At 41.7% G+C, this 27,129-nt stretch overlaps 1 protein-coding gene across 1 annotated transcript; it reads left to right on the forward strand.

The window, feature by feature from the left end:
* Positions 1-8,640: 8,640 nt before the first annotated feature.
* Positions 8,641-26,921, forward strand: LOC141549216 (uncharacterized). Its single transcript, XM_074278641.1, has 7 exons — positions 8,641-8,776; positions 11,971-12,068; positions 13,154-13,201; positions 14,804-16,033; positions 17,673-17,824; positions 20,504-20,609; positions 24,032-26,921. Exons 2-7 carry the CDS (start codon positions 12,023-12,025, stop codon positions 24,166-24,168), a joined length of 1,719 nt encoding a protein of 572 aa, XP_074134742.1. The 5' UTR covers positions 8,641-8,776; positions 11,971-12,022; the 3' UTR covers positions 24,169-26,921.
* Positions 26,922-27,129: the final 208 nt, after the last annotated feature.

The following is a 27,129-nucleotide window of genomic DNA, read 5'->3' on the forward strand; positions in this document are numbered from 1 at the left end:
GAAGCAGTTCACATTTGTGTTTCTTTACACTGCAGCTTACAATGAGAGCGCACTTTCTAGACTATGCAGTGGGTCTCCTGAGAAGGAAAAGCCAGCCGGCTTATTTGTTGTGATTGCAAGATGAATCCCACTGTCTCGTGGAGTTGTAGTGAGGATTAAAGCTTTGAGCACAGCGCCGGGCACATAATAGATGCTCTAGCAATTCTCTAGTTTTTATTGTTGCTAGCTCTATCCGATAGGAGGTCACATATAAGACCAGAGATTTAGAACAAGAAAGGATCTCGGGAGTCGTTTTAGTCTGTTAATTAAACTGTTTTACTCTAATTGGGTCTAAGGATCAAGCATCTGGGATGGCACAGGGGATGGAACACCGCAGCTAGAGCTGGGAAGACTTGAGTTCCAAATTTTTCTCTGACATTTACTAGCTGTGTGGCCCTGGGCGTGTCATTTTACCCCTGCCTCAGTTTCCTCATTTGTAAAATGGGGCTAATAATAGTTATTGTGGGGACTGAATGAAATAATCCTTGTGATGTCACAAGGAGGGTCAGAGCTGTAAAGGCTCCCTTAATGTTCATCTAGTCTGAGGCCATTTTAAAGAAACAAAGTGAAATCCTGACAGACCTCCAGCCTCAGTTCACTGATTTCAGACCCAGCATGCTTTTCACTGTAAAACCCAGCAGAAGTGACAATTCGTTAATTGCTTATTGGAACGGAATTTCAGAAAGCTAATGCTTCTTAGGGGTCCCCTCTTCCAGCCTCAGTTTCCCTCCCCTCCCCCAGCCTCCCTAGCCTTTGTAATTGTTCTTTGACTAGAAGGGAGATGGGTGACTCAGCAGGTGGACTGACTGCCCCCCCCCCTACCCCCAGCCGCCTTCCAACTCGGAGATTCTGGGCTTCTGTGAAATATCACCCGGGAGAGGCCCGCAGCCATGAATAGCCTAACAATTGGTTGTCATTTGTATCACATTCATATCTTATTCTTCCTTTGGAGCGCCTCTCTGAGTATACATTGCCGCCATCTCTCAGCTGCCAGCTACCTCTCGGAGCTCCCTGGGTGATGCTCACCTGCTGTTCTTGGAGATGGTTGTGTTCCATGTCTTGCTGGCTTGCTGCCTGCTGCACCCTATAGAATGGCTGCATTCAAATGACTGGCCTTGGTTTCCATGGCAAACGGGGAGAAGAAAGGAGCCTGATAATTATCTGAAAGCAATGCAGCCCATGACCCTTTTCAGCTCTAATTCCAGGCCCATTTTTTTTTCCATTTGGACTGTCTGTTCCAGACATGTTTACCATTTTATAACAACACACGAAATCCAACATTTTTAGACACTTAACCATTTTTTAGCCAGCCGGAGGAGCTCTCTTGTCTGCATCCCACAGAGGCTTCCTCAAACCTGAAAAGAGGTGATTTTCCATAGGAAAATATTCTCCTTCCTAACCTACCGCAATATATTCATATGCTTAATATGCCCCCCCCTTTTCTTCCCTGATTATGCAAAGGCAGACTTCCAACCAAGCCCTCCCAGGGGGTCTTCTGAATCCCACAGCACTGATTTTAAAGCAGGGAGTGACTGGGTTATTCAGTGGCTAGAACACTGGGTGTGGAGTTAGCAAGGCTGCCTTTCAAATCCTGCCTCAGACACTAGTGATTTTATTTCTTTGAGCCTCAGTTTCCTCTTTTATAAATGAAAGAATTGGATTAGATGGTTTCTGAGGTTCCTTTTGAGCAAATCACTTAATCTCTCTGCCTCAGTGCCTTTTCGGTAAAATATGGCACTTGGACTCCCTGTGAGGGCCCTTCCAGTTCTAAACTTAGGATCCACGAACTATTTGGGTGCTGGCCTTGCAGAATAAAGAGGTGTGTGTGTGTGTGTGTGTGTGTGTGTGTGTGTGTGTGTCATCAGCAGGAAAGATGAAAAGTTACCTGGGTTGGGCAGCTAGGTGATGCAGTGGATAGAATAAAGAAGGGTGTGTGTATGTGTGTGTGTGTTCATCAGTAGGAAAGATTAAAAATTATCTGGCCTGGGCAGCTACGTGATGCAGTAGTTAGAACACCAGCCCTGAATTCAGGAGGACCTGAGTTCAAATCTGACCTCAGACACTTAACACTTCCTAGCTGTGTGACCCTGGGCAAGTCACTGAACCCCAACTGCCTCAGGGAAAAAAATTATCTGGGCTTGAAGTGGGTTTGCACAGAAGTATCCCCAGTCCAGTTCCTTTCTCAGACATTCAGACTTGTAAAAATAAATTTTAATTTCTATCTTTTGTTTTTATATCAGTTACATTTCTCGGTATACCCCTATTCTCTTCCCCTTCCAGAGAGTCATCCCTTGTGACAAAGAATAAAGAGTGGAAATAAAAAACCCAGCAAAGCTAATCAATATATCAAAAAAAGTCTGGGATTGTGTACAGTGATTGATACCCATAGGCCCTCGCCTCTGCACAGAAGTAGGGGATGTGTCAGCCATCCAGTGGAAGCAGGTCTGAGGCTTATAAGCATATAGCAACTGATTGCTCTCTCCAGGCAATCAGGGTCTTGGAGGTGGGTCCCATCTCTGGGTCCCAAAGGTGGGCATCGGCTGTGGTTTGACCCTTCCCCATGAAGAGAGGTAGCCGAGCAGAACAGGATGGGTGGCAGAGTCAGGCTCCAGTGCTGGTGAGCTGATCTCTGTCTGGCCACATTATTTAGTGTTGCTACCCAGGCAAGCACTGCAGCCGGAAGGTTGGGTGAGGAGGTTTGCTAAAATGTGTGCAAGGCAGAGGCCCTGGGTAGCTTCGGACCTGCAGGAATTGCAGGCACGGGGCCTCACGTGTGGGAGGCACGAGATCAAGGTTGGAGCTTTTTGAATCCTCCTCATTCCTTATTGTTCCCAATGCCAGCTTATATGATTTCCCTGGCGTCAGCCCAGAAGGATTAGGAGATCACAGAGTTTTTGAGCTGAAAGAGACCTTAGAAATCTAGACAAACCCTTCATTTTACAATACAGATGAGTTTGACCCTAAGAAGATGGCTCTCCTGCTTCTGGGTTCCCGGGAGAATGGGATGCACCCGATGGGGTGCACCAGTGCTCTGTGGGCAAGGCTCCAGCCTGAATTAATGAATCACTATAAGGATGGCCCCGTCTCAGATCTAGAGCTGGAAGGGATCTTTTGTTTAGCTTTTCCTCCACCATCTTACAGAGGAGGAAATGGGCTGGAGAGAAGAAAAGACTTAGGGAGGTTACAGAGCTAGTAGGGGGCAGAGTTCCACTTCAGACCCAGGAGGCAGCAAAGGGCAAATTGCCTACTTAGAACAAAGCAAAGGAAAGTCAGGTTCCTCCCGTTTCGGTTTCTTTGGCTGTGATTCCCACGCCCTTTCATTCTTTGGGAGCCTTGTCAGGGGTGGGGGGATCACTTGGACTACTGGCAGATCTGCCTTATCTCTGCTGCCCTCTGTCATTTCCCCTGCCCAGAGGGCGGTACCCAGCCCAGGAGGCGCTTCTGCATTTTGTCATGGGCCACCGTGTACATCTACCCCAATCGGCTACCGAGTGACAAATGGTAGCCCCATGTGCAGGTTGGCTACCGATGAGAGCCCCACCTTCCTTTGACACCCCACTGGATTCCTCTGCATCCTCTTAGGTGAAAACTACAGTTACCCCTTCCACATCATGACATTCCCCATCAGGGCCCCGTGTAAGAAATTCACTGGGAATTTGGGGGGGGGGATTTTTGCAGAAGTTGCAGATGATACACGAAAGCCAGCAATGGACACAGAAAAAGTTTAGAAATCAATAAAATATAGGGACAGTGTGGTGTAATATGCATCCAAATTTCACAACGAGGTACTATCAACACCCCATGAAAGAAAAACAATTCGGACTCCTTTTCTGGTAGGGAGGGCCACAAAATTTTCGGTGGATTTTCCAGATTTTGCCGGCTGGCAGCCTAACATCCCAAAGCTCCTCAATGTGTTAACTGCATTTGGTTTTGGTGCTGCTGTTAATTTTTATTTTTAATTCAAATTAAGCAGTGCTTGATTGGTTTTCCTTTGTCTAACCCTCTCTTTCTTTTTCAATCCCCCAGGTCCCCAATGTTGATCAAGACCAGAGCTCCAAGAGTTTATCTGGGACAGATGTGGAGGAAGCGGTAAGTGTGTGCTCAGTGGGATCTCTGCCCACGCTCAAGACCCTTGTGTATTCCAGACCAGCCTGGCTCAGCCACCAGGACACTTCAGCACGGCCCATCTCAGCCTTGTTGGCTCAGATTTCTCTGCCGGGCTCACTTTTGGGGGGTGAGGGGCAGTGGTGAGGGAATTAGAACCACAGCCAAAAGACATTTGACTTTTGAGGGGATGCTGCCATCCTAAGTGCTGAACTCTTCTCAGGTTATATTGGTTAAAAAAGACCCTGACCACTCCTAGATATCATAGAAACATGGTCCTTTGCTAGGATGGGGGAAGTGGGGTTCTTATTGATAACCTACAAATTCAGACTCCTTCCATTGGAGGGGTGAATCCTTCTCTATGTATTGTCTTCCATATTGGACTGCTAGCTTCTTGAAATCAATAATTTTCTTTCTTTCTTTCTTTTTGCATCCACAGAGCTTTAGCACAGTGTTGTGTAGATAGTAAATGCTTAATAAATGCTTATTCACTTAGCCATTCTTTTCTTAATGTAAGGCAATGCAAGCTTTTTTTGTGCAAAAGATGGTGGGTTTGGGGTTGTTTAGTAATACGCCCCCTCCTACATTTTCTTTTCTCTGAAAAAAAAAATCTAAAGGAAATTTTTCAAAAGCATGGTTAAAATTGATGTCTGGGAATAGAGCTTGAGAGGATGCGGTTGCCATGGCAGCCGTCTCCATGACGTTCTTTGCAGATTATAGGAATCGTGCCCCGATCGTTTTTTTTCCTGCAGGATGTGCTCTGCTTGACGCAGAGCCGGTGACGTCTGTTGACTGTTCTAGAGATTGGTGGCAATTGACAGCCTGCTGGGCTAAATTCCTCAGCTTCATCACCTTGGACTTTTTAATTTTGACCCCAATTACTTGTTTCCTCTGGTGGATGGTCTCCTTGAGCTTATCATGCTCTTCCATGAGCTTAGTTTCACGCATTGCAGTATTTTCCTCAGCCTACTAACAGATCTGCAATCAGGTGGGCTATTGGATTTTCTGGTCCACTATTTCATTTAACCCATAAATCAAAACAACCAGGAAATAGCTAGTAAGTGCCTACTATGTGCCAGGCACTGTGCTAAGCGGGAAGCATATAAAAAGATAGTCCTTTACCCTCAAGGAGCTCACAATATGATGGGGGAGACAATATAGAAATAAAATAGATGCAATAGAAATAAAGAAAATATTGAGTAGGGGAAAGCACCAGAATTCAGAGTGGTTGGGGAAGGCTTCCTGTAGAAGGGGGACTTACTTAAAGAGAGGTCAGTAGCTGGAGCAGAGAATGAGGAGTGAGCCAGAGATGGGGAACAGCCAGAGAGAATGGGAGCTGAGAGATGCAGTCTTGTTCATGGAACAACCGAGTTGCCGGTGTCATTGGATTGAAGAGTAGTCAGATTCACCTCCAGGATTTGTGTGAGTTTTTCAAATTGGTCACTAAGAAAGACCCCCTTTGGGGGGCTCCGTTGTACTCTAGCAGCTTAATATAAAGCATAGATCAATTGGTCATCAGCCACATTGTACTGCGTCACTTTTTCTTTCCCAAACTCCAAGTACATAATAAGCCCTTGTTCATACAACTGGTGGCTGGTGAAGTGATTCTTATTTGGGTGGGTAATTAAAAAAAAAAAGAACTCCCAATAGGATGTCCCATAGATTATTCAGCTCTTTCCCACATCCTGTGGCCTGAGATTTGCTCACTAGACGTGCCCTGCTATACTATGTCTGTCTCTTTTGGAGAATTGGACCCACTCAGGGAAGCATTTTGGAAATGATCAATAATGTTTGACAGGATCGCATTTCTCTTGGTGGTATTTCTGGGAGATGATAAACTGGCAAGGAGGGCATCGGCAGGCAGAAAGGGGCTCCCCAGCTGAAGCAGGAGCTTCTGGGAACGTGATAGCCAGGGACGGGGTTGGGATTGGGACTGGGATGTGGAGTCTTCCAGCAGTTCTAGGTGGATTGGGCGAGTCAACTCTGAGACCAGTGTCTCCATCTTTAATAAGAGTAATCTTGCTGGTCCATTAAAAACCACAGAGGCCGGTCGTTCTCAGCTGATCCCGGCAACCCCACCTTTCTGTGCTCTGTCAGCTTAGAATGAGTCTCAGTGGGGGAGAGGGAGCATGGAGATATCAATGGGGGGGCATAGTGGCTGGGAGCAGGGAAAGAACTTGGAAATTAGAGAGAGCTGGGAAGAGTGTGAATGGCTTTGGTCCCATGGTGTGCATGAAGACTCAGCTTGGGGGCACGGTTGCCCCTTTGTCAACTCTCCTGGGCATCCCCTAAAGCTTTCTGGACAGGGATCTGATGAAGTGAGGGCATAAATAACCACTAGGCATTTATTTCTACTCTGTGCTCAGGGATCTGAGCTTTAGCTGAATTTCCTAGAATCATAAAATTTCAGAGTTGGAAAGGACTTCAGAAATAATCCTGAACCATTGGTTCTATTATGACTAATAATTATTTATTACTTAATATAATAATATACTTTTATTAATAATATGTTATTATAGAATAATAAATACTATATGCATTTATTATAAGGTAACATATTATGTATCATTACATATAATATAAATTATAAATACAACAATATACTATTATTTAAAATGATTATTTATCATTAAAATGATTACAGGATTTATTACAGGATCTTATTAATAATTACAGATATTCATTACAAATAACAATAATAAGGCAGTAAGGTACAGTGGATAGAGAGCTGGCTTCACAATCAGGAAAACATAGGTTCAAATCCCACTGACTGTGTGACTACTTCTGGGAAGTTTTCCCCCACATCCTATGCAGCCTTTTAAGATTAGAAGTTGCCAGGAAGATGTCTATCAGCAGAATTTCCTCATCTGGGACTTTTTCTATCAAGGAAATCCCAAGTCCAATTAAAAAGAAGTCAATAATGACAGCTGATGTTGATATAGAATTTAAGATTTGCAAAACAATGCAGACATTAACTTATTTGAATCTCATAAACAACCCCCGAGGTAAGAAATACAGTTATTATTATGGCTGCTTTAGAGCCAAGAAAATGGGTTTAGAGAGTTTCACTGATTTGCCCAGCATCAGCCAGCTGGGAGGTGTTTACAATGTTCCCAACTAGTAGTCCAATCAAATTGGCCTTCTCTTGGTTCTTCCCATATGACACGTCGTCTCCCACCCCTGTACCTTTATATTGACTCTAACTTGTGCCTAAAACACACTCCCCCAACTCAAACGCCAACTTCCACTTGAGCCTTTTCCTGATCTTGCTCCACTCCCAGTTGCTAGGGCCTTTCCACCCCCCTCCAATTACCTTGTGTTTACTTTGTATGTACTTAGGAGTGTATGTTGGTCCAGAACCAATCAATCAGCAAGCATTTATTAAGTGCCTATTATGTGCCAGGCCCCATTGTTTTCCCTAAGATATTGAGGCTCCTCAATGCTAGAGACCCAATTTGGGGTTTTCTTGGCAATGCTAGAATGGTTTGACCTTTCCTTCTCCAGCTCATTTTACAGATGAGAAAACTGAGGCAAACATGATTAAGTGACTTCCCCGGGGTCACACAGCTAAGCCAGTTAGTGTGTGAGGACAGATTTGAACTCAGGAAGATGAGTCTTTTTTATTCCAAGTCCAGAGCTCTAAAACACTGCAGTCCCACCTATTTATTGTTGTCTGTCTTATAGTAGGTGCTTAATACTTGTTTGTTGATTGAATAGTAGACATTTGCCCCACTGGTTTTGTACTTAAAATGGGAACCAGTAGTCAACTTTGCATCAGTTTGCCCAAATGCCATCTCCTTTGGTATTTACCCATACCTCTCCTGTCAAGAACTTTGGAATCTATTAGGAGACATGGGAGATGCCGGCCACGGGAACATCTAGCCCAATGTTCCCACATCAAAGAAGGCACTGTAATCTATGGGCAAAGCAGAATTGCAGTAGCTCACAAGAAACATGAAATGTTCAATTTGAGCCAGTTCTACCTCAAATGCTCATTTGGACCATTTGGACCTGACCCTTCTAAGCTCAAATTGATCCGATCATCCACAGTCGGACACACTGTACCTTCACCCCAACATCGTGACGTTATTTTGGTCCAATTCAAGAACAAAGGACTTTGAGAACAAAAGACAACCACCAGCTCTAATAAATATAGTGCCTGGAACATACCGAGTGCTTAATAAATGCTTGTCAGTTGATTGATTAGCTGACAATGAAGGCCCTTTGAGTTCTGATTATTTTCTTGATTATGTTCCTACTGATGGTAGAATATACAGGTCTAGGGATGAAGGACTAGTCTTTTATCTCAGAACCAGTCAAGCAAGTGTTTATTAAGTGCCTAGAATGGGCCAGGCCCTGTGACAAAATGAAATCCCGAGGGAACAGTCTTGGTACATGGTGAGTACATCATGGCTTCTGTTTTGTTCTCCTTTAGAGTTCCTCCTCTGCCTCCTCCCAACCTGCTAAGACACCAGATTCATCCACAATTGGCTCTCAGGCCATCTCCGAGCTCCCCATTGATTTCGATACTGCTGCCAGCCCCATGGGGTGCTTGGACACCTCGGCTGCCCGACACAAGATGGCACTGAACCCAAGGAAGCAAAAAATCAACCGGAACCAGAGAGCAACAAAAGTAAGTGCTCAGTTGTGCAAACCCCCACCGCCAAGTTGGGGGGTTTGACAGCCATGCACAAGGAAAGACAGATCTGGAGTTCTAGAAAGCACCCTTGAATGGGCCATTAGGGCTGGTAGGAATCGCCCAGGAAATGGGCCAGTGAGCAGGGCTGGGAAACGAGAGGCCGTAACCCTGACCTGGCTAGTACTCCCTAAGACATTGATTCATTAGGCGGGGGTAGCTTAGACTTGGAGACTTTTAGAACTAGGACCAGGACAGGAAGCGGAAATTCTGGGAGGCCCTAGAAACATGTTAGATACTTTTGACCTTCGAAACTCCAGGCTCGGCACCTGGCAAAGTGCCCGTTCTTTGTTGTGAAGGATGTATCAGCTTATGTTGTCAAAGTACATCCCATCCATCACAAAATGCAGCACAGCCCTTCTTATCCCCACTTATCCACTGGGCAAATTGGGGGCAACCGCCACCCCCGAGAGTCCAAAAGTGATACCCGAAGGGAAGTTTTGAGAAAGTGGGGAGGGCCTGTAGCATGGCGAATGGCTGTCACAAATCTGATACTCTTTACACGCCGGCTTAATTTGGGTCAAATAAGGCTTGGAGGCAGAGTCAAAGTACCCACTGATCCCATCCAGAAGAAACAAAAGTAAAGATAGCATAAATACCAGTGAAAAAACAGAGTGCTGGGGGTCATTCATCTTAGAAGCAACCAGCTTTCCTTTCATAGTCTCTGAGAGCAACAAAGTATTATAATAGCACAATAATGAATGTTCATGATGATAAATAACCCTGTATCAAGGGAAGGAGAAGGGAATACGCATTTATTAAGCACCTACCATGTGCAGGCACTGTGATAAGTGCTTTTTTTCTTTTTCTTTTTCTTTTCTTTTTTTTATATAATTTATTAATTTTATAATTATAATTTTTTGACAGTACATATGCATGGGTAATTTTTTTTTACAACATTATCCCTTGTATTCACTTTTCCAAAATTTCCCCTCCCTCCCTGTACTAAGTGCTTTTATAAATCTTATCTCCTTTGATCCTCATCGCAACCCTGGGAAGTAGATGCTTTTGTTATCCCATTTTGCAGAGGAGGAAACTGAACTGACAGAAGTAGAGTGCCTTACACAGGGTCACACAGATAGTAAGTGTATGAGACTGAATTTGAACTCAGGCTTCATGCCCAGAGCTCTCTCTAGCCACTGAGCCACCCAGCTGCCTTGTCTCAAGACAAAGATGAATTATGTTTATGTAGTCTATTCTATAGAAGGTAGAGAAGTATAAAACACATTTGAAATTATTTTCTCTTCCTTAGTGAAAGATATCTATTTATTAAAATGTTTTATTGATGCCTTTTATGTTTATCTCATTTCTGGAAATACTAGTTCCTCCTTGTTTTCACTCCCACCTTGAACTTTTCCTTGTAACAAAGAAAAACAAGTAAAAATATCACACTTGACTAGCTACTAGCTGTCCTAAAAGTCTTAATGCAGTTTCAACCTCTAACAAAAACTTAATAATAAAATAATAATAATAATAATAAAAACTTGTAGTAATAAAACTTCACTTTTGGGACACCTTATGTGTTTATATATATATACCTTATGTGTTTATATATATATATATATACCCAGATATACATATACACACATTAATATGATATATATTACCATGTGCTTTGTTGTTGTGGCTTAAGGACCAGGAGACTTTTCCATCTAACTTGTAGCCCAAACTTTTCTTATGTGTTGTGCCCCATTAGAATAGAAGCCCCTTGGGGCAGCTAGGTGGTACAGTGGATAGAGCACCAGCCCTGAAGTCAGGAGGACCTGAGTTCAAATTTGCCACTTTGCTGGCTGTGTGACCCCGGGGCAAGTCACTTAACCCCAATTGCCTCAGCAAAAAAAAAAAAAAAAAAAAAAAAAAAAAAAAGAATAGAAGCACCTTGAGAATCAGATCTCTAATTGTTCTGTTTAGATCCCCAGTGCTTAGTATAGTGCTTTGCACATAGAAAGCACTTAATAAGTGCCTTTTCATCCATTTATGCATTCATTCATAGAATTCTGCCTTTAGTCCTCCGCTTTTCTGCTTCAATGAGAGAGTAGTTTTGTGTAAGTCATTTTAAAAAGATTTCTGTTTAAAATAGATAAACAGTATGGTTTGGAAAGTGCCAGGTAGAATTGATTATATGTTATTTATTTATTTATTTAAAGCAAAAACAAGTGTGAAATGTTGATTCACAATTTCCTGAAGAGCTCTTTTTTTGTGTGTTCTACTATGTGTATGGAAATGCCCCTTTTGGGGAAGCTTAAGTCTAGAATAAAAAAAATAATAAGAAAAAAGCACAGTTTCTATCCAAATGAAGTTAGGTGTATGAAAGTACTCTCTCTCTCTCTCTCTCTCTCTCTCTCTCTCTCTCTCTCTGTATATATATATATATATATATATATATATATATATATATATATATATGGTTTTTTTTTTTTTTTAATCATGTTGCATGAGTATCTGTGGGAAGTAGTGAAGCACATTTCCCCTTCAATACTAATGCCTTCTTTTATAACTGTCTTTCTCTGTGAGTACATTTATTCTGATGGGGGTGCTAATTTATCTTCACATCCACGCTGCCAAAGACTTCTAAGGGTAACAGGTACTGAGATTCTCCCATGCAGTGTTGCTTGGATCTCTGGGTCCAAAGCAATTTCACCTACTTCTCTCTCTACAAGACGGACCTTTCATGTCCTCTCCCCCTTAAAACCCCCCGATCCTCTTTTCTTATCAGTTTTGTCTTGAAAAGATACTGTTTATAATACCTATTAAAGCTTAGACTGCAGTAAGCCTTTTGGGATGCTTTTTGTTTTCACTAAATGAAGCCAAGTGGGATTTAAATTTGGCAGATGTTTAGATGTGAGAAGCTCCTGCTTACTAGGGAAGTGCCTTTTATCAGACTTGTCCATGCTGTTACCAGACTCGTGCCTTTCAGCGGAGCCTCAGGGGCTACAGGTATGCCCCACAATCCCCAGAGAGCAGGGTCCCAAGTAATCTGTTTTAAAAGTACATCAGAAAGCTTTCGAGCTATAGTGTAATAAGGACAGTGGGCTATCAAGGACTCGTCTCTGAACTTGAATCTTCATTCTCACTTGGGCACAGCAGAGTGAGTAATACTCAATCCGATCCAATCTCTTCTTCTGTTTCAGGTGGAAAAAGAGGCAAAACCAACTGAGCCAAAGGCTGAAGAAGAGAATAATAATGGACCGTGAAGAAAAGGGCAACCAGGATGACAAAAAGGCTGAAGGTAGTCATTTTCCTCATCTTTGTTCTTGTTATTCTCCTCTTCCTCCTCTTCTTTCTCCTCCACATTCTCCTCTCCATGCCCCAAAGCATTTGCTAAGTATATAACTGTGTGTGGAATTTAATAAATGCCTTGAAGAAAGCATCACTCAGACCCAATTCCTTTCCCCTGAGAGCTTACAATCCAAGTCCAAGGCTGTTAGGTAGCACCGCCAGTGTCTCAGGGTCAGGAAGACCCAAATTCAAATCTGACTTCAGATGCTTCTTAGCTGGATGACCCTGGTCAAGTCACTTTTCCTCATCTGAGAAGTCGAGATAATAATAGTACCTACCTATTTCCCAGGGTTGCTTTGAGGATCAAATGAGAGAAGATCTATAGAGTGTTTTATAAACCTAAAATTGCTATGTATAAATGCTAGACAGTACCATTACTACTACTACTACTACTACTACTACTACTACTACTACTACTACTACTACTACTACTACTACTACTACTACCACTATTAAAATAGACCAATTGGATGGGGCCAACATATGTGATGCAGCTGAGGTGTGATGACCGACACAGGTCTTGCTGAATGTGAATTTTCAGCATGATGGTTTCCAATCCCTTGCCTAGAGTGCAGGACACAAAATGTATGCTGTGCAGGGATCCTCAGAACTCAGCTAGCCGTGCTGGTGATTGCCTTAGATGGCAGGACCCTCTTGCATAGACCAGAAAAAGCACCGAATTGGCTACCAATTCATTGTCAATCTATTATTCCAATGTAGCAAACATTTACCTTGAGTGTAGTAAGTATAGTAAGCCAGACTCTAAGCAATGCCTGCCCTCATGGAGTTTCCATTCCCCTAGAGAGAAAAGTAAACCCAATGCAGATGCGAAGGGATTTCTAGGGCCATAGAGGATACCAACAATTGGAGTCATGCTAGATTTACTTGGGATCTGAGGCCCAAGAGGAGTATATTTCCTACATGGGCCAAGCCATCACTAGCTGAAATGACACCTGGGAAAAAATCCCAGGTTCCCAGATAGAGAATTGGACAGGAACTCAAGAAATCATCTGATTCACTCCTGTCATTTTACAGGTGAAGAGACCGAGGCACAAAGAGCCAGTGAAGGGACTGAAATATCAGGTAAGTATTAGGTAGCAGGTACAGGGTTTAAACTTGGGTGAAATGACTACAAATCTAGCATCCTTCCTATAGCACGCTGGCTCTTCAGGAATTGTTGATCATGAGGTAGCTCCCAAAGTTACTTAACCCTGTAAATGACAGTTTTCTCCTCTGTAAAATGAGAGAGTTTGGACTGGATGATAGCATGGTGCGGGTAGACCCATTCCTCAGAAAGGCCCAAAGGGGCACGTGCATCCTATGTCTCTGTAGTCCTTTGTGTTAAGTTATAGGAACGGCAGGGGAGAGGACGTGTACCTCTGTTGGTCCCGTGCTAGTTGTGGCTTTTGGCTGGACACGGAATAGGGAATATGAGGCTTAGCAGGTTAATTTGACTGGAACAGAAAATGCTAACAAGGTTGTAAGAAGTAAGATTGAAAAGGTAAGCGAGAGCTACATCACTTAGGGCTTGAAGAGTTTATATTTTATCCTAGAAGCAATAGGGAGCCACTGAAGGTTGAGAAGAACACTCAGAAGTCAGAACTGTATTCTAGTCAGATGAATTCTTTTTCCAAGGAGAGAAATAGTCTTGGTAGTGGTGAGACTGATTCTGATATTTCTGGGCAAGAAAGAAGGATTTGGAAATACCAACACAGTGAAAGATCACTGCAAAAGAAGGTGAGGGGGAGGAGGTCTCCAAGTCCCGTGACCTTCTTACTTTGGACAATATTTCATGTACTAAAATCCAAGCAGAGCCAGTGAATCCAGACACTTCCTTGGAGTATGTCGTGGTGGGATTTGACCTCTGCACTCAAACTTTTCACTCCTTAAGAACAAAATCTCTTTTAAGGAAATGATCAGGAACCTTTCCATCCTCCCCCTCACCTAAGACATCTTTGTCATATTGCAGATCACATGGCTGATTTGTTGCTGTCAGAACACTGACCGTGCTCTGATGGGGAGGAGTGAGTTTGGGCTGCTTCAATTGAATTTTGCCCTTCCTTTCTCCTCTGCCTCCATTCTTTATGACGTGTAACTCGTGAATGTTCATTTGTGAGACAGTTGGTTAGGATTAGGATTGGAGCCTGCCATCAAGCATTCCTACTCTTGGAGGTATTGGTCCTTGGCATTGAGAGCTGTGTGTTAGCCAGTTGTGTGTTAGCCAGTTGTGTGTTAGCCAGTTGTGTGTTAATCAGTTGTGTGTTAGCCAGTTGTGTGTTAGCCAGCTCATCTCAATAAAAAAGACTAGAGAGGAAAGAGAAAAGATGTTTTCTATCCAGTCAGTGGTTCGGGTCAGTCCAAGACCTTGAACTGGTACCACATGTGGTCCTACAGGAAGACGTTTTTAGCTTTCTTCCGAATGTACCACTCTGCCTGACAGTGCGCACATTGGCCAGGAGGCTGGGTGGCTAGATCCTGGTGCCAGTTCTACTTGGACTATCCTTGGTTTCTAGTTCTAGAGTTAGAGTGCAGTGTTCTGTGTCTGCTGAAGGACAGCCTCTTAACGTTAGGGAATTCAGTGGTAGATGGCCACAGAGGGAACCAGAATTTTGTCTAAAGCAGCCTTACTAAGTGGAAGCTAAAACCCAAACTCTTCATGTCTTTCTCACCTTTGCAAATGTCCAGGTCCTTCCGTTGTAGATCGCAGCAATAACAGGGCTAAGAGCATGCCAGACTTGGTTCCAAGCTTCGGGGGCGCCAGGAGACGGGGTCCCCTGCCAGCTGCAGCAACTGGTACCACTGATGGGCAAAAGAGGAAAGACTCTCCAGAAGTCTCCTATGCTAATCTCAAGGCAGCCTTCAGACAGAAAGTCCCACCTACACAAATTGGTCCTTTGTCCATCAGAGATAATAAAGGATCAAGGCCTTTCCAAGACCTTTCCAGGGAACCCATCTTCCCATCGTGCTACCCCAGATGTAAAATCATCGGGCTGCCCAAACCTGCGCCCGTAGAACGAAGATCGTCTTGGGATTTCCCTTCTTATTTTCTTGGCCTGGGAAGAAGGAGCGACACCATGCCTGTAGATAGCAAGTGGACACCATTACTGAAATTATTTCCTGAGGCCAAGAAAGGTTCCCTGGGCGGCAAAGGCAGTGAGAGAGAATCTTCTGCCTCCACCACTTTTGAGCCTTCTCATGTCGGGCAACAGTCAAAAATCGAGCCTCCGCTTGGCCTAACACCCAAAAAGAAACCAGCCGTTAAAGTAGCTACAAAGATCCCTCCTGTTCAAGAAGGTGACGTGCCAAAAGGCCATTTTGCAGCTTGGCAGAATATATTCAATGATGAGTTTTTTGATGAAGTGGACCTATCTCAGGACCCCAGTGATTCAGAAGTCCAGATATTTGACCCCTCACCATCAGAGGGTGCTCAAGCTGACCTGCCCCAGAAGCCTGGCCAAGCTCCTTCAAACCCTTCAGCCACCAAGTCTGTGAGGTTCACTATGAATCCCGTCTGGCAAAAGTCAATGCCAGAAGCCTCGGGTTCTAAGAAGAAGCCCTTGGGTAGCAGTTCTTCACTTCCACTGAAACCAGAAGCATCCAACAAGACGTCCAAAGAGAAACCCTCCGATGTTGAGAGCAAGGGTAGTGACCTGAACTTCCAAGAATCTACCAACCTTGAGAACCCATTTGGGGTCCGACTGAAAAGGATCAACTCTTCCCTGAAGTTGACTCGGAAGAAACAAGAGTCTTTTCAGATGTCCACCATCATGAAGGAGGTTCCCAAAGCAGAAGGGGCCAAGAATCCCGAACAGGAGCCATCAGACTTTGACAAGAACTTGGAGCCTCCAAAAGATGTTCCTTTCAAGCTCAAGTTGGAAAATGAAGACAGAAAGCCCCGTGCTGCCAAGCCTTTAGGTGAGACCATATCTTAACATAGCCAATCACCTGGAAAAACCTGAGTGAGAAATACATACTAAGTCAGTCACCCATTTCTAGCATCCCTCCCCTTTAGTTGATATTTTGGCGGAGCCATTTTGTGGATTTGGGAGCAGGTAAGGGGATTTGGAAGCATGATTTCAGTGATTAGGGTTGGAGCCTGAGATCAGTCATTCAGTGATTCATATACTCATTGTTGCAAAGGGAGAAGGGACCCAATCCAACTTCTTCCTTTTACAGATGCGAGACTGAGGTTTAAGGACTTTTACAGGTATGTAGGAGGTGGAAGTTGAATCCAGGTCATCTGCCTCCAAAGCTTTTTCCTATGTCAGAAAAAGATAGCCAAAGAAAATCATAGCCCAGGAACTCTCAAAAATGTCACACCTGGAAAAGACCTTGGAGACCACTGACTTTAACATGCCCCCTTCCATTTTACAGGTGGCAAGACTGAGGCTCAGAGATATGAAGGCACTGGCCCAAGGTTACATAGCAAGCTAGTGGTAAAATTCAGACTAGAATATAGGTCTCCCCCTTTGTTATCCAGTACTCTCTTCCCCCCACACCAATTCCCTCATTGTTACCTTCACATCACTGATGAAATGAGATAATATATGTAATAAATAACATTGCAAACTTTAAAACTCTTTATAAATGCTAACTATTATTTTCTTTCTGGACAGGCCCATATTTTGTCATTGCCATGAGATGCTTGCTTTATTTATTTTTAATTTAATTAATTATTAATTTTTTTTCCTGAGGTAATTGGGGTTAAGTGACTTGCCCAGGGTCACATGGCTAGAAGTATTAAGTATTTGAGGTTGGATTTGAACTCAAGTCCTCCTGACTTCAGGGCTGGTGTTCTCTCTGCTGTGTCATCTAGCTGCTGCTATCTTAACTTTTAAAAAATATTTATTATTTTTATTTTCAGTTACAGGTAAAAAAATTATATTTGTTTTTGAAACTCTGAATCTAGATTCTCTCCCTTCTTTAGGCGGATACATGTGAAGTTAGGCAAAGCATTAGGCAAACTCATGTTGTTAAAGAAAACATGGATTTTCCATCCCCCCCCAAAAAAAAATCCTCAAGAAAAAAAAAGTGAAAAAAAAGCTGTTTGGGGTCTTTTAGGTTCTCGCCTCTATCAGGCACTCTCTTGCTCAGTCTCTGCCCCACTTGAACCCATTGGTCTAGGATAGGATCATGTCATGTCCCCTTTTCCATTGAGGAGAGAAGGAGGCAGTGGAAACATCCAGGGACTGATCTGACACCTTGGCAGCAGCTATATAATGTTAGGACTGGAAGGAGCCCGAGAGCTCAGCTAGTCTAGGGCCCTCAAATTACACTAGGGAGACCAAGTTGCCCCAACTTGATTTGGTGACAGGATGTATGAATCATGGAAATGATGCCACTTGAAATAATTTTTTTTTTAGCCAAGTTCTAACATTGTCCAGATGCAGGGGCATAATTACCATCCCAGAAGCCTCTCTGTTGGAATGAACATTAAAGGAGCATTTAAACCCATTCTCTGGAGGGTTAGCTTTTAAACAAAGAACCAGATTCTGAGAATGGAAGCCTTTATCTCTCATCTTCTTTCTAAGCTCCTTCAATTCTTTTTCCTCAGAAAAGGCCACTGCTGCCCAAGGTGACTCAGAACCTGTGTGGGTGATGCTGGCCAAGCAGAAGCAGAAGGGCTTCCAGGGCCATCTTCTTGCCAAAGGACTTTTCTCTGAGAATAAAGATGGAGATGAAGCAGCTGCCATCGATACTGAGGAGGTATGGAAACATTCTGGTGGGGAAAGGGGTGACATGGTCTGGAAGTCAGGGGTAAGAAATTGCTGCCCACTGGTTCAATCCCTGGCAGAGTATCATTTCCTCAAAAGTGGTTTTCCATCTGCTCTAGACTTATGTTTCAGTTCATAGCTTCCTCCTCTATTAGAAGATACACAGTTAACTTATATCTTTTTATCTTTAGCACAAGTTTGGCACATCATCAGCCCTTAAGTGTTTCCTCATCTATCTTTCTACTTATATATTAATTAATTCATTCATTTATGTATTTAATTTAATTTATTCATTCATTCATTTCTTTGTTCATTCATTTATTTATTCATTCATTCATTTCCTCATTCATGGAACCTCTTTTAGAGTAGGTAGAGATTGTTTCATTTTTTCCTATGTGTATGTCTTTGTGTGTCCAGTACAGTTCCCCAGCTCTCAGTAGGTGCTTAATAAACGCTTGTTGATACCTAGAAGGCCATGGACATTTACAGGGCTAGACACTTGAACTGGCTACTTGTCCTTTGCCGTGAATATAGTTTTGTTCTACTTTGTGCAGTCAATGCATCCTTGAAAAGTATTTTAAACAAGTGTATATGTATATTGGATTTTTTGGGCAAATCTACTTCTATCTTCAACTATCTAGGATAAAGATAACTCAGGATTTATAGGGGAAAACTAATCTTTATTTCATTCTAATTGATTTTCTATGTGTTCTGTACATTTAAAACCATATATATAAGTTTCACTGCCACACAAAACATATTTCCCTCAAACTTGGGAAAGGAGGATTTTTTTTTAAAAACCTTAAATTCATTCTTTTTGTTAAAAAAATTGTCCAGACTTGTAATTTAACTGGTATAGAGGACTTCTGGTAAGGAATTCCTTTCACCAATACAGTTCTGTGACTTGTAATTTTAGAGGGACCCTTGAGAAGTTACCCAATGTGCTTAGGAACTCAAGGCAAATATGTGTCAGGGTAGACCTTGAACTCCCCTCCTTTAACTATTGCCCTATTCTGCCAATTTCCATATTGACTTATGTGTTAAACCAAAGATCCATCCCATAAGATGGATAATTGAACCACTTGCAATATATTACCTGCATAATTAGTGATTTAGTAGGTTGAGATTTTTAAAAATATCCTATTTGTTTAAAGAGTGACTCACCTGTTGGTAGCTATAGAAACTGAGACAGAGGATATGGAGTTTGTCGATAGCACGATGGGCAAAGAGTGTGGCTCTCTGGTCCTGGTCTCCATCTCACTATATATTAGTCTTCATCCCTAACAAGGAGGAAGCTAGGTGGAACTGTGGTGGATAGAACACCGGACCTGGAGCTAGGAACACTCATCTTCCTGAGTTCAAATTTGACCTCAGACACTTCCTACCTGTATGACTCTGGGCAAGTCATTGCTTCACTCTATTTGCCTGAGTTCCTCATCTTTAAAATGGAGGTATACTGGAGTTCCAGGGAAATGGCAAACCACTCCAGTATCTGCCAAAAAAACCTCAAATGGGAGTCAGAAAGGATTGGAAACTACTGAACAACAACAATCCCCATGATGACGGGACAATCCAAGACAAAACTGAACAGTTAATTAAGAGACTTTTCTCAATTTATCTGTTTACCATAATCTTACTCTTTTTATCAAGGAGCCATGGATTAGAGATAGGATAGGAAAAGCCCTTTATTTCCAAGTTTTCTTTTTCATCAGAATATGGAGAGGTACAGGATCTCACAAAGTGTTGGGACTAATCAAATCACCCACTGATAGAACTGCAAGGAATCTTAGGACCTATTCACTCCAATTCTCTTATTTTATAGAGGAAAGAATTGGGTTTGAGAGGGGCAGGGACATGTCCAGTGTCACATAGCTAGTGACAAGTCAAGCTTCCACTCAAGTTCTCTTCTTGATATTTCCATTATATAAGTGACCTTTCTCAAAAGGTATTTGAACCAGGGAAAATTTTGAATCCTTGAGTATTTAAAAAAAGAAATGCCTTTTGAATAGTTTTTAATACAAAGGGTGATTTAGACTAGATGTTAAATGCTTGTTAAAAAAGCATTTGTTATACAGGGATCTTTCTAAGCATCTCCCCTGACAATTGGAAGCCTAGGTGAGATTCTGTTATAATTAATACTAACAACAAAAATAAAAACAATCCTTACTCTCAAAGAGGTTTCATTTTTCAGAGAAGGAAACTGAGGCTGAGAGGGATGATACAACTTTCCTAGAGTCATATGGCTGGGATAGGATTTAAACTCAGGTCTTCCAGTCTCCAAGTGCAGCACTCTATCCACTGTACCACCTTTAGGCTTCATGAAACTAGATGTTGTCAAAGATCTGGAAACCGGCCTTCTCTTCAGTAGCTCCAATGGTTCTTTTGTACATTTGTCGATGCTCTTGATTCATTTTTCATTTTTTTTTACTAGACCATCCTTCCTTCATAGATCAGATAATGGCAAAATTCAGCCCAGGTCCATGTAGTTATTGTTGATTCCAAATGAGTTGAATGTAAATGAATGATGTATTTGCTTTCTTCCTTATCACTATGCCTAGAACAGAATTTTTCCTACTTTCTGGGCATTGGATAAGTATTGATTGCCTGATAATCTTTGCTAGCTTCATGCTTTTCTGACTGACTTGCTCTCTGTCCTCATTGTATATTCAAGAAAGCTGATTCTGAAGTGGAAAACCAACCAAGAAAGACTTACATTTCTAACATCCCTAAGCCAGAAGAGGCACCTCATGTGCAGGTTGTTGTTTCTGCCACACCAGGTAAAAAATATCCTTGGCAAAATATGACTAAAATCTCTACATATGGAGTGTCCCAACAGTCTTAGTGCAAGTTGAAGCTAAGTGAAGCTTTACAAACTTCAGCTTGCACTAAGACTTTGGGGACATGTTGTATATTCCCTATTACCTAAATTAGCTTTAAAGAGCTCCGAAGTCATTTATTACAACCCTCTACTTGAAGGAACACCCCCTGTAAGTTGTCCAAAGTTCAGTTTCTTCTTGAATGGCCCCAGTTCTGGGGAGATCCTTAGTTCCTGAAGCAGCCCATTTATTCCATTTTGGGCCAGTTCTGATTATCAAAGAGTTCTTCTTATATTGAGCTGGATCTGTCTCTATATCGCTTACTTACCCTTATTGGTTCTATTTGTTCTGATCTCTGGGACCATCTTTATCTATCTGGAGGCTTGTCAAACACAGTTTGAGAACATTAGAAAGTCAAAAATCAAAAAAATTTTACAAATCAAATAAAATGGAGTTCAGTAGTGATAAATTTCAAGTCCTATATTTTGATAGCAAATGTGAACTTTACATGCATAGTATATAGCTTGTCCTATACACTACTACTAGTACATAATATTTATAATATACTAATAAAGAGGCCTAATACAAGCCTCCTTGTTACTTTGGTGAGGTCTTCCCACTCTTTCCTTCCCCAACCAATAGACTACAGGTATGAGCTCCTAATCAAGGGAATACAGGCTCAGCTGGCTGAGATGTACAATAGGAGACTGCTAATTTAACCTTTGCAGATTTGGATAAGACCAATATGTTGTCCACATTTTTATGCATCTCTTTCTTAAGTAACAACTTGGCAAATATGACTATTTTCTGGTGGCTGATAGAGCTTGTGTCTAACCCCTGATACCACCCTTATAACACCCTCTCTTGAGTCTACACATATGCACAGCACCCACTTTTTCCATTGGTACTAAGCTGTAACTTCTCAACTGTTCTCTCACCCTTGAAAGAGAGTATCTGCAAAGGCTTCTGATGTTGAGCTAAGTTTGTGTGTTTGATGAACTTTTTTGAGAGGTTTATCTAAGGTATTTGGTGTCTCTTGAGTAGTGGTCTGAGAAACAGAAAACATTATATAAAAAGCTCTTTTGTAAATATGAAAATGGCATTTTCTGACGAACTCACCAGTAGCACTGGGAATGTCCTGGGGGTGGTTCATTTAATAGTGGGAATGGATCTGCAGGAGCTATATTCTTCTGCCCAATCCCCTTGTGCCTCAGCGTATAATAAGTATATGATTCAGCAGCCTTAGGGAGCTTGGGGTTGTCTGTGCATATGAATCAGCAAAGTTAACCAGCTGCACACTAACATCTGTTACTGTTCTCATTAACACCACTGAGCCAGCCAGGCTCAGACTGGGTGATGAGCAGAATCAAAAACCTGGAAAGTGAAGGCTAGCTCTTTTTCTGAGTCCAGAGGGCTAAGAAACACAGATTCAAGTGGAGAGGAAGCAACTTGGCCCAGTATTCCTTAGCTAGCACAGACTTGTTTCTGGGTTTCCTTATGGTGTTTTTCTCCAGAGGAGTTGTAAAATTCTTAAAAGAAAAAATAATTTTCCTTTATTTGAACTTATAAAAATGGCCAGTTGCTACCTGACACTCCTGCACCCCAAGCTATGATCAAAACTGCAAGTAAGCAGGGATGTAAATTTCAATAAATCCTGATTTACTGCTGCAAAAAAGTCAGGAGGGCCTGCCGTCTTGTGTGGCTTTGCAGCAAATTATTTCACCTCTCCGGCCCTCATAAATATAATATGATAGAAAATATCATAATACATAATAAATATAAAATAAATATATTAAAACGAGAAGGCTAGATTAGATCAGGAGTGTCAAATTCAAACAGAAACACATTCCTGCCTTTAGCATATTGACTTAGAAAACACCAAGTTAACATTTCTATGTGGATATTGTGTTTTTATTTATTTTGTTAAACATTTCCCAATTACATTTTAATTTGGCTTTGACCAAACTCAGATTTTGATACTCTATGGACTACATGGCTTCTGAGGTCCCATCCGACTCTATGAGCTTATGACTTTCCTGGACTTCCTGTATCCTAAGTATTGCTCTTGGAAGTCTGTCTCAGTTGGTTATCCCCATCATGCCTTGCCTTGGGCTAACTTTCCCTAAAAGCTGTGTCTACCATCATTATAATAGGGGGTAGCTACTGGACCTTTGATTTATTTTTTTTTTTTTGAGACAATCAGGATTAAGTGACTTGCCCAGGGTCATAGTGACGGAGGCTGGATTTGAACTCAGGTCCTCCTGATTCCAGGACCTGTGCTTTATCCACTGTGGCACCTACCAGCTCCTGGACCTTTGATTTCATTGGGATACGGCAGCTGTGGTTCCCAACCTTTTTTTTCTCCGCACTCTTAACAAGGAGCGAGGATCCAAAAGAGCTTTTGTCTATGTGGGTTAGACTATTGATATTTACCATATTAGAAATTCTGTCTAAAAAGTTTTTATAATGCTTATTAATTCATTTAAAATACCCAAAATAAACCCATTATATGTTAACATAAATAGCATATTTTAGTGAAATAGCTATATTTTCCAAAATAAAAACATTGAGAGTGAAGAGTGGTACTGTTTTTACATATTTATGTAAATCTCATTTTTTTCTGGCTTAATTGAAGACAGCTGGAGTCTCCTATCTGCTTCTGCCTTCTGCAATATGTTGTTTTGGTAGAAGTATATGGAGAAAATCTGTCCTCACAGATATGTAGTTGGAAAAGGGAGGGATATTTTAATAGACAAACAACATCTTAGTGTAATTATGAAAATAGTCTTGACCTTGCAGACTTCCTCCCCCAAAAAGTGTCATAGGAGACCCTCCGATAACACTTTGAGAACTGCTACCATGGCAAAGTCCCAGGTAAGGAAAGATGTTCCACCAGTGCTGTTTGGCATCTTTTTTTTGCAACTTTGAGCCTTAGGAAGTTGTCTAGAGAGAACTGAGAGGTTAATGGACTATTCTGGGGTCACGTAGTTAATATATGTCAGAGGTGGGCCTTGAACCCAGGTCTTTCTGGCTCTGAGATCAGATTTCTAATATACTATGTTCTGTCTCAATAATAATAATACCTAGTACTTATGTAGTGTTTTAAAGTTTGGAAAGTTCTTTATATATGGTATTTCATTAATAACTTACAAGAAGCCAGTGCGATTGATATTCCTCTTATTCCTATTGTACAAATGGGGAAAGTGAGACTCAGACCTAACAAATCATCAGTGACTGAGCTTCCACTGAAGTGGGGAAAAACTTGGGATGACATTAAGAAGGTGTGGAGATCCAAAGGGACCTGAGGAAGGGGAAAAGTTGTCTGTGCTCTGTGAGCCCATCACACCTGTAGCTTCTAATTTATACTCATGTGTTATTTGCAGTGATTCCAGTTGGAGCCCAAGAGACATCTCAGGTGTCTGAAGCTGAAAAAGAAGAGTCTCTTCAGCTTCCTCAGTTAAATCCCCAGACAGCCGTCCTGGTGCTCCTTGACCAAGAAGAAAACCAAAACAAAGAGTGAGAGGCCGTAGATCGTTCAGTAATTCCATAAGCAAGCCTTTTGAGGCAGGAGTTATCAATAGATTGATAGTTATTTCATGTAGCAATTTCTTTATTTTTTGCCATTTATTATTCTTGTTCTTGGGATTATTAATAGTAGTAGTTGGGATATAATAGTAGTAGTAATAGTAGTAATGGTGGTGGTAGTAAAGTCAAGTCAAAAAGACTCATGATAATTGAAGTTTCTATGTCCAAAGACTAGCCTATTGTTAAATTCAGAGGCTCACATCAGTATCACCAGTCAACCACAGCATCTCTCAAAGACCATCAGTTAGAGAGGAGCCTTGATCTCCACTGGTGAAGGGCATGCCCACCTTAGGGAAGTCACTGATCACTGATACGTTGAAGCCAAAAGCCTTAGAAATGAGAACTTGCCTTGTAGGTATTTGAAATCCAAGCACACCAAGCACTGCTTAACCCTCAGTATAGCCACTCATCAAGTTAGCAAGCATAATCTCAAGAAAAAATAGACTGGACTAATGCAGACTCAACATATATTTTCCTCCCAGTCATCCATGGTTTCTTTGGGGAAAGATGTGAAAGCATCCCTTTCCTTCTTGAATTGCCTTTTAACTTTGGCTCTGGTCAGTGATCCTAGCCTGCAAACCCAGTTCAGATCTCTGACAGTAAAAGGCTCTGAGAAAGGATACATTAGGGCCTATTACAAAAGGGAGAAACCTACCCCCATAAGCCTTCTCAGAATCCTGCTCACTCTGCCCTCCTCTCCCATTGTAGCCCCCCAAGTTTCACAGGGATTGCTTGAGTCTGAGCTTTTTCTCCCTACTTTGCACCCCTCTTCCCCAAGTCCAATTTTGGTAGCAGTGAGATGTGGCATTTAATTTATGGGCTATTATCTTATTTCTCAGAGTAGTTAGTATCACCATTTGGCCTCTTGCCCCAAAGTGCCCCTCAAATGTGCCACCTATTTATCAGCTTGTTGCTTTGAGCATTTAAGCCTTTATTGACAATAGACATTTCAGAGATGCCAAAAGCCATCTCCGGCAAGTTTTTCTTCCTTCCTTTCTCCTCTCTTGGTTCATCCTGTCTAGAGTTGTGAGGGGAACCTTGCCGATTCTAAGAAAGAAGTTTGCACTATCAGAACTCCCCTTTCCTCTTCATTTTAACCAGCAATCGATTAACCAATTATTAAATGCCTTAGGTATGCCAAGCACTGCTCTGTGAGTGTGGAGAATAAAAAGATAAATACCAAATAGTCCCTGCCCTCAAGGAGATTATAGGCTACTTGATGAATTCAGCATATGTATAGATTGAATTAATACAACCTAATGAAGGAGAGCAGATCAGGAAAGACTTCAAGTAGGATGTAGTGCTTGAGCCATTTTGAAACAGCTGAAAGGGAGAGAGAATCCAGGCATACAACAAACAAGAAAGTGAACAAGAAATTCTACCCTTCTCTCATCATCTATATCCTAGTACAGCGCAGCTGCAAAGCAGTAATGGGACAATGAGAAAAAAGTAAGACATCCTTTCCATTTCCCTACTCATCCAATATTGCCATTCTCTTTTGAAGCTCATTACAGCTGAGTAATCCTGTAGAATTACTTTTCATGATTTTGTTTTCATTGATTGCATTTGTTATTGATATATTGATTGCAACTTTATTGATACTTTTTGTTCTTGCATCATCCACATTTGCCAATATACCTGCCCCTTTCAGAGTTCCTTTTCTTTTTTCTTAAAATTAATTCTTTTTATTTACAAAACATATACATAGATGAGTATTCATCATTGACGTTTGCAAAACCTTGTGTTCCATTTTTTCCCCTTTCCCCCAACCCCTCCTCTAAATGGCAAGCAATCCAATATATATTAAGCATGTTAAAACATTATTAAATCCAGTATGTGTAAACAATGATCTTGCCACATGAGAAAAATCTGATCAAAAAGAGAAGTAAACGAGTAAGAAAACAAAATACAAGCAAACAACAACAAAAAGAGTGAGAATGTTATATTGTGATCCACCCTCAGTTCTCACAGTCCCCTCTCTGGTTGTAGATGGTTCTCTTCATCATGAGATCATTGAAACTGGCTTCAATCATATTATTGTTGGAAAGAGTCACGGGCATCAGAATTGATCGACCTATAATATTGATGTTGCAGTGTACAATGATCTCCTGGTTCAGAGTTCCTTTTCTTATGACGAAGGAAAAAAAATCAGAAAAGATAAATGTCCAGTAAAATAAATTGAAACCTCCTAAAAGGCTGACATTATATTCAGTGCTCCATCTCCATATTCCTACTTCTGCAAAGGAAGTATGGGAACAGGTGCTTTCTTATATCTTCTTGGGGGCCAAGCTTACCCCCCCCCCCAATTTTACTGACTGGATTTCATTTTAGTGAAGCTAGCACTAGCCAGAGTAGCAGACATGGCTGAATTAAGACCTGCCTCTGCTCTATCCTAACTGTGTGCCTTGGGCCAAGTCACCTTCCTAAAGCACTACAGAGTAAGTGCCCACCTGTCTTGGGTACTGAAGACTGCCACAGGCCTGGAAGGTAGTAGATTACTAATCAAATACCCCTTTAACCCCTTTCCATTTTCTTTTAGCATTATGTTACTAGGTGTGGGCAATGAATAATTAGTATTAACTTTCTAATAAGTTCTTTAATCACAAAGACCAATTTATTAAGCTTTTGATGCATCTTTGCTCCAAACTCTGTAAACTAAACCAAATAAACACATGTTATTTCTCCTTAGCCCTGTCTCTGTCCATTTGTAGTGGGAAGGATGGGTCAGATCTTTATTTTCTTTAACTTTTGTTTGTTTTCTTTTTAGTTGATGTGTTTTGTAAATTTAAAAATAATACTTTGAGAAGGGAGCCCTAGTTTCCTCCAGACTGCCAAAGGAATTCAGATCATACAAAAAAGTTAAGATCTCCTGTAGTACCATCGAGATTAACCTCAC

The sequence above is a fragment of the Sminthopsis crassicaudata genome, chromosome X (genome assembly GCF_048593235.1).
Source record: "Sminthopsis crassicaudata isolate SCR6 chromosome X, ASM4859323v1, whole genome shotgun sequence".
Lineage (NCBI taxonomy): Eukaryota > Metazoa > Chordata > Mammalia > Dasyuromorphia > Dasyuridae > Sminthopsis > Sminthopsis crassicaudata.